This window comes from Vanellus vanellus (assembly GCF_965231255.1).
Source record: "Vanellus vanellus genome assembly, chromosome: 3".
Lineage (NCBI taxonomy): Eukaryota > Metazoa > Chordata > Aves > Charadriiformes > Charadriidae > Vanellus > Vanellus vanellus.
The window spans coordinates 15,046,505-15,054,951 of NC_138907.1; the positions used below are offsets into that span (position 1 = coordinate 15,046,505).

The window sequence follows — 8,447 nt, forward strand, 5'->3', positions numbered from 1 at the left end:
AAGTTACTTTGTTTAGACTGTGTTAAAAAAATACTCCCATAATTTACAGAAGTTTTAGCACTCCTGTCTGTGAAAGAGAAACTCAAAGTTTGATGAACAGTAGGAACGGTACAAGGCAAAGCTAGCTAGGGTAAAGAAGAATGAAGAAAAATGAGCAACAGTGCACTTGAAGCAATGGCTTAGCATCAAGAGAGCGTCTAGATTCAGCTTTGCAATGAACATGCACCAATCTGACCAAATTGTAGGCTCTGAGGAAATTTCCATTTGTGCAGGGAGGGTCAGATAAAAGCTGCAAGGAGTATTTTCTAAGAAGTCCATAAAGACAGAGCATGTTTCAAGCCCTACACTTCAGCTAACCTGCACATGTATCATCCTGCCAAACCAAGTATGCGTGCTCCAGCCCAGAGAGCTGCAAGAGCACAGCAAGATTTTCCTTCAGCTGTGCCAGAACGCTTTGGGAGGGGGATAGGGGTTGTCTCCATTTTGGTATCTAATCACAGAGAAAATTGAGATTCTCCATCTGCTCTCAGGAAGTACGGAGAATGAAGAGCAGTTTGAACCGCTCAAATATAAATAGGCTGTTTGGGGATAGGCCACACAGAAGAGTGAAGGCTGTGGAGAAAGCAGGAGGAAATAGCTAGGATGGAGAGGCAGGGAATGGGGATGTGACAAGAACAGAGCAAGGTGGAATTGTCCAGGGCAACAGAGACACAGGCACAAGGCAAGTCTAATGAAAGGATAATATGTTGTCTGAAGCAGGCTGCTGAAAACAACCTACCCACAGCCTGGGATTGAAGCGAGTTCAGAGTCCCGAGCGTCTTTAGTCCTCTGCTCTTCACAGCCCACTGCAAAACTCACAGGGCAGCTGTACCACAGGTAGTTAGCACAGAGAAACTACTGAGTGCTACTGTGACAAATCACTTGTCGTTCAAACTACCAAGGCTTCTGCTGTGAGTTCAGACACTGCTGGTAATCCAAGTTAAAATGGACACAACGGCACACATGGGATTTAAATTTTTTTTTCCAGCTTTTTAAAAGCAAAGCTTTTAAAGCCAGAAAACAAAGACTCTCAGAAAACACATACATAATTTCAAGAAGTATAAAGGTACATGATCCTTTCGGGTATTCTATTCTAGTTTAACTGAGGAGAGGATATAATGCTACTTCCCCCACCATCCCAGAGACCTCACTATATGACTAAAGAGAAAGTCTTATACATAAGAGGAACTGCATCCTCTGAACAAATCTGGTGGCAATGAAACACAATTCGGAGGATGAGATTGTCCCCACATCTCTACCACAGCATTCTTGCATGGTTCTGGTCAAGCTGCTGAAATATTTGCTCACAAGCCATCACCAATCATGTGTTCATCTGCTGGGTGCCTAAGGCAAGACAAGACAGGTCCAATCTGTAGAAGTGATGAGCACGCTTAGATGCCCATGATGTCTAGCGAAGTTGTGCTTTGGTCATAAATATTAAGCGGTCTGTAAAAAATAATAAAAGTGAAGATCTAACTAAATCTGAAACCCTACCTGTAAAAGTAAGCTAATAGTTCTCTCTTGATCACCTGGTAAAAGCATGAATAAAACAAAAATAAGTATACCTGACACAGATACTACAGCAATAAGAAATAAAGTGCTGAATTTAAATGGCAAGCTCACGCCATGAATTTAAATGGATAGCGAGATCTGCAGGCATACAAAGAGTACATAAAAGATGAAATGGCTACTAATTCAGTGTACTCCATCCAACTTGCACAACAGATGAGACAGTTGTCCCATGAAGAACTAAAACTTTTAACATGCGATGATATAATTTTAGAATGTATCCTAATAAATTTACACAGAAGTTGTACCAACAAGCTAATTATGGAATTTCTGAATTCAGAATTAGTTGACATTCCAACCTGTACCATTTGCTTTTACAGTATTTATTGTAATGCAATTTATTTATCAGCACATCTGTACTATTATTCTTTGCCACAGTAACTTGAAATCTAAGTTTCTTACTAAAACATGACTCAGCCTGCTGCGACAGTCCAGTCTTACCAAAAAATCCTTGGCAGGTTTAGTCTTCTAAAAATACTAGACAGTCTAAAAAACACTACAGCAATATTAACCATTTTTTTTGCAGTATCTTACTAACACAGCAAAACATACCACTCCACTTGTTGCTTGCTGGACCCCAGGATTAACTAGACAAGTTTCTATACTACTATAGAAGGAGATCTGTTTGGGCCACCAAAGGAAGCGCAAAGCCAGAGCTACTCACCACTTTCCAGCGATCTTTGACCACATAATTGGCCGGAAGAATGTCGACCTGTTCCCCTCCTCCACTCATGTTTGGTTCGTCCTTGATGACTGCTGCTAGGCACTGCATTTGCCAGCCAGAGAGTATTTTAGTAGCTCCCAATTTAAATGAGCCATTTATCTGAGGAAAAAAGGAGTGGGGGGAAGGAATGACAAAATTAGTACAGGTCACAGCAGAAGTCAATGCTACATTTCCACAGGTTTTGGTTATGACTAATTCAGAACTGCTGTCTTAGGAAAGAAGGCAAACTCACCTTGCAAACACCTGAGCTCACTCCATGCATAAACTTGGCAGATGCAACCATGCTTCAAGTCAGCAGCACAAACCAAAAGGGTGACAATTACCAGCTATACCATGCAGGAGTCCAGTGCTCTTGGGCCTGACAGCCAACAAGTCAAAGAGAATCTAATGCCAAATGCTGCAAGAGTTGTTATTGTTACCAGGCAAAAAGGTCTTGCTTTAACAGAGCAGCTGCTACATAGGCAGTTTTTACGGTTTTCATTGGACGACATCCAATACAAATCAGAAAGGTTTGCCAGGTATTGCATTCAATAAGCCTAAAAGCATCTGAATAGGGTAGAAGGGTCTTTACAGAGCCAGGATTACAGATACTATCACTGTGATGAACAGCCAAGCAAAGAAGACGGGGATGGTTAGAAAGGGCTTCAGCCATGTATAAATTAGTCCTCCACATAGCATACAGCAGTGCTAAAAATGATCAAATTAAAGTACAGAGAGAGATCTTGTTCCAATGGTGTTTGCATTCTACCTCATGCCCCTTTTTCCTGCTTTTATAGGGAGCTCCAGATAGCCTACACTGAAATGAATTTTGTTTTGAGGTTTTTTGGTTTTAATTCTACAAAAATGACTTTCAGATACACATTAACTCCACTTTCCTGAGAAAAAATTAATTGAAACAGGACTAATAAAAGATCTTCCTATTGCATTTTGTCTCTTCCAGTTAGATATTTTTCTGGCTTTAGAAGTAGGCCAGACCTTTTATTAAGCATGAAGCTTTTATTAAACATTCTTGGCAGTTCTATCGTCCTTCCCCCCAAATATGAAATATTTTCCTTCCTAAAAATGAGTGTTACTGTAGCACTCTGACCAAAAACTTAAATAAGATTAACAACATAAATACCAAATTAGGAAAAAAGACTAGAGCTGGTCATTCAACCATCACACTTCTTCAGGCCCAAAAAAAGGAAAAAAAGTCACCAGTGAATTATAAGCTCAAGTAGAGAAAAAAAAAAAAATCTCATTCCGTAGCAATAAAAGGACTGAGAAGGAAGGATAGGAAGTGACCAGCATGTAGTGTGCACAAGGAAACAGCAGACAGAAGTATGTCAAAGTGCAAGACATAAAGGATGATCAAACAAAATATGAACAAAAGATCTTAAAGAAATCTTCTCAAAAGATCTTCACAAAAGAAAATTTCATTCCAGATATAGATGATAACTACATGGAAAAAAGGAGCAGCAGACTAATACAGTAAGAGGGCTGCTGAGGAATGTTCATACAATCAAACATCTGCTAAAGTATAATGAAAATGATAGAAGAGAAATAAGAAGAAAGTGGATATTAAAGAAATTCAGAAGAAAGGTGCTGCAAAATGCTCCGAATTCTCATAGAAAGAGTCCTGCATCTGTATGGGGTAGCAGCCCTTTCAGTCATCAGGTATTGAAGTGAGAAACTGGAAAGCTTTCCAATGAGAAAGTACGTGCTGTGTTTGGCAGCACCACATTTGTCCTTCTTCCTAATGAGCAAGCCTAATGCCGTTTCCAGGCTCCTTTATGCTCACCAGAACGTCTGAACTGACCATCCCTAAAGCTACCAGCGAGCTCTGCGTATGCTGTGCACCCAGCCTCCCGGCACATCACTGCAGACTGCACAGGAAAGAGAATCCCAACAAAAATCTATAAGGCTGGCTTTTCTTCTGTTATTTAAAGAAAAGTAATTTAATTATAGGCCATCCCAAACCCTCAACACTGCAAAAAAAAAAAAAAAAAAAACAAAACCCAAAACCCAACATTAAGACACAGGTACAGAGACAGGTATCCCCTCCCTACTCTTGACGGTCTCTTGGCATCACTTCATGAAGTACAGCACAATGCAGGCTCTGGATTGCAGGGGATACAAAGGCAGCTAGAGATCCAGGACGTGGGGTGGTAGTAGCAACAAATACAAGTAGAAAGAAGTTTAGGAGTTTTCCAGAAAAAGTCAGCCATGCACTGTTTTTCACTTTGAAGCAAAACACCTAAAAAGGACGGTCCATGATGTACATATTAGCAATGCACAAGCACAGTAAGATTTCAGTCCAGTGACTACTGGTGGAAAGTAATCCCAAGGAATAACTTTAGAGGAGAGAAAGAGCACAGAAGTCTATGAGCGCTTAAAGCTAGGCAAGGTAGAACTGCTTTCCCTGGTGCACAATTCCACTTTTCTTTGTTAATGTTATAATACATGAGTACAAAGGTAACACATTTGTTATTTAAAGAAGTTGCATAAATCTTCATTGGCTTTGAAATAGAACAAAATCCTCCTGGGCATTACCATAAATAGCAGCCATTTGGCAATACAGAATTACAGAACTAAGTTTATGGATATGGTCTGGTACAGCCAGAGTGATGTAGCCAAACCCAAAGACAATTTAATTACAGCCCAAGACAAATTTCAAGCTGTTTTAGATCACAGTAGCAGCTCAAAGCAGTGTTAACATATCAAAAAATTGTTCCTGAGGCAGTATTAATACTGCAAAAACATGCTCGGGCCTATGGACCAAGTGTTCGCCAGAATAATGCTGAAGCATTGCCTACACCCATGGCAAAATGTAAGAAGTGTTAACCTACATCTCCAGAAGCATCACAAAGAAAGGGCAAAAGAAGGGATGAAAGAATGAAGTTACCTTTGTGCAGAAAACATAAGCACATTCACATGGTGCTTTTAACTTACGCATTATTGCAATTACTTCTAAATCAGTAAAATATAGTGTAAATATTGTTTAAATAGCATCAAAGCCTGCAGCCAGACCCCCGCTAGAGCTGAATTTGCTAATGTAGCTACAGAAGGGAGGTGGTGAAGCATGGTCAGTGGGGAAGAGGTAAGGCACTACCGTCTCTTCCCAACGCACAGCAGAGCGCATCATTTCTGCATGTTAAATGTTAAGTGGTGTTAAGGGGAACTGGAGGAGAGACTGAAGGACTATATCTCTCTTGAACTCCAGTAAAGCTGTTCCCAATTCAAAGGGTGACCAAGCATATGAACTTTGACATATCTGCATCACTTTTAACTGTAAAGTGTACAGACCGTAGAATGTAGAGATACATAATTTTGAAGATAGTAACTGAGTAGACAAGAGCTTTCAGATTGTCTTTTCCTGTGAGAAATGTACAGGTTGTCAAGAAATGATTGTAGCTTTCTCCCATGAAGACAGGCAAGAGAGCTGAGCAATCCTAAGATACTGTAAAACTGGTTTCCTAGAAATAGCAAGTGAAGCAGAAACGAAAGCAGCTGTGAGAAAGAAACAGTGACAGCAACAAGACCAAATCTCATCTCTTGGCCAACCTCTGCATGAAGAAGTGTGAAATCAGCTCTTACATACTGCTATCTCTTCCAGCCCATACCAGAGAATCTTTATAGTTTTAAAAATGTAGTCTTGGCCTTTAAAAAAAATGAAATCCAAAAAAAAACATGTTTAAAGCCACTAATAAGCCCCACTATATATTCTGACACACTGCTCTGGTAGCTGTTCCTTCTATTTGGCATCAAGACAGTTCCAGTCAATAACACTCATGGACAAATGGTCTCCTTATTTTTAAGGCAGTTTACAAAAAACTGATGCACTATTGCAGCAATTATTCAGCCAACATGAAAATCAAGACCCAGCAAGGAAGCATGACTGGGATAGGCAACAGTAACAAAAATAGGAAGAAAGTCAGCAAGAATTTCAGTGCAAGGCCTGATGTTGCAATTAGCGTGGCAGAGTCTTACATCAAATGCATCTGCCTTGTTCACACGTGTGTTCATCAGGAGGCAAACTAGACCAAGCAAAAGTAACTTCATACAAGTTGTTAAGCTGAAGAAATCTTCGCTGCAGATGCTAAAAGCTTACATAGATTCAAAAAGTGACTTGACAAATTCACTAAAAATAATAATAATAAAAAATCCATTAAATAGTTACATACAAATATTCCATCTTTAGCTTAGGAAGCCTTCGATTCACAAATCACTGAAGGTGGCAAGAGCATTCTGTGGAGTCATTTTATACGGTTTCCTGCTTATATTCTCTACCCTAGATATCCACTCTTGGCCAACTTAGGACGAGATACTAGTCTAGATAAGCTGTGATATGACTCAGTATGGCCAGACTTGCGTCTTTATCAGTTACTTTCTCTGAAAGTAGCATGTATATATAACATATATGTCTCCTTTATCCTTTCAAGGAGGTCAGAGACTAAAAAATAAAGAATCAATCAAAAAGTCTCATATACATAACCCAATTACCTATCTTACAGTGTTCTCATTCATGCAAGCAACATTTTAAACAACTTTACTGGAAAAAAATATTTTCTAATTTTACAGGATCTTAGCACTCTTAAAATTAAACTTAAATATGGAGCATTCCCTGAGGAAATTCCTAACATATATATGAGATCTTTCCTATGTTAGCTTACTACAGCCTCAATATACTGTGGTAGCAGTGCTCAAAATACAGCCAAACTCAAACAAACATCAAGTTGAAAACTCATCAGACCCAAGGTGGTTATTAAACAGCAGAACAAAGCTATGGAGGTCTGTCTCTCACCATCTTACTAAAGGTCCTGGATAATCTTAAGTGTCTTAATCTCACTGTGGAGGAATTGCAACATCCCACTTTATTTCAGGACACATCCTCACCTCTGGAAGCCTACAAATTAGAACAATTAGAACAAGTGAAGTTTATTTAGACTGCTGTAGCCCATGACCCTCTTTTTACTTGATCAAATTCCCCACCACGAACATGGGATCCGCCTTAAGAGTGGATCCCAATTGCGTTTCAGAAAGGTGATGCAAACTACAGCTTTTTAGGTGAGACAAAGCTGAATATCTGCAAAACCAAAAGAAGTAACCCCAGTAAACTGCAGTCTACAAATCACATCAATCTCCCTGTCCAATACTTAGATGGGAGGAACAAACAAAAACCAGTTGTAAATAGAATTTAAGCACGAGAAATCCCTCACAAAACAAAACCCCCCTTAAATCTTTGTATAAGTAAGTTGTCCCATGCACTAGCATTCTCTTATTAGGGTAGAAATGCATATGACAGTACAGGAAACACGTTGATTAAAAAAAAAAAAAAAATACAGTGCACTGGACTAACAGCCCCTCAGCCCTGGAATACATCATACCTCCTGCTAAACTTGAAACAGCAATTAAAAACAAGTCATACGCTGTTAGGGTAGGTCTGACAGCAGGAGCGCGAAAGGTTCTGTATTGTTCCTTGAAGACACATATCTTCATTGCCTGCCTCTGCTGTAGCAAACCCTGCTTAGAGAGCAGGCTCAATTCCTAGCAGCTGCAGCTTAAAGTCTCCTCTGTGACATGTTCTTCTCATAGACATGCAAGGGCATCAGCCTTAGAAATTCTGGGTTTGCTATTCACAGGATTTCATTTCTGGAAAAAACAAAACATCTAAAGGTGAGGTTGCAAGATACTGGGACTGTTCTTCACCTTTGAAACGTTTATGACCATTAAGGAGTGATGTAGCTATGACTGGGAAAAACAAAAAACCCAAACCAATCAAACAAAAGAATACACACCCCAAAAAAAGCTGCAATCAAGACAGACAGGTCCAGATTCTCTGCTAACACGAGGCTGCACTGAACAGAACATACATAAACATATTAAATACAACAGATGCACCTTGACAGCATTACTATGGCTACCTGGTTGCACAGCCAACTGAATGTAGTATTGCCTGCACAGTGATTTACAAGTAATGGCATACGACCTCAGCAAAACAGACAAAACCCCCAAACACATAATTTCATACTGCCAGAGACTGTAGTCACATACATCACAGAGCAGTCAGACACACCAAAGATTTCTGTGCCAAAACCACCTATCTACAGGGAGAATCAGCACAGTTAATTATGAC

General features: G+C 39.7%; 1 protein-coding gene across 1 annotated transcript in view; it reads right to left on the reverse strand.

Moving 5' to 3' along the window:
• Positions 1–2,615, reverse strand: part of TTBK1 (tau tubulin kinase 1) — a gene marked incomplete at both ends in the record, with an annotated part of 94,227 nt that extends 91,612 nt beyond the window's left edge. The window contains 2 exons of the mRNA XM_082480464.1: positions 2,273–2,431; positions 2,565–2,615. Of these exons, the coding sequence (XP_082336590.1) occupies positions 2,273–2,431; positions 2,565–2,615 (210 nt within the window). The remainder of the gene's footprint in view (positions 1–2,272; positions 2,432–2,564) is intronic.
• Positions 2,616–8,447: the final 5,832 nt, after the last annotated feature.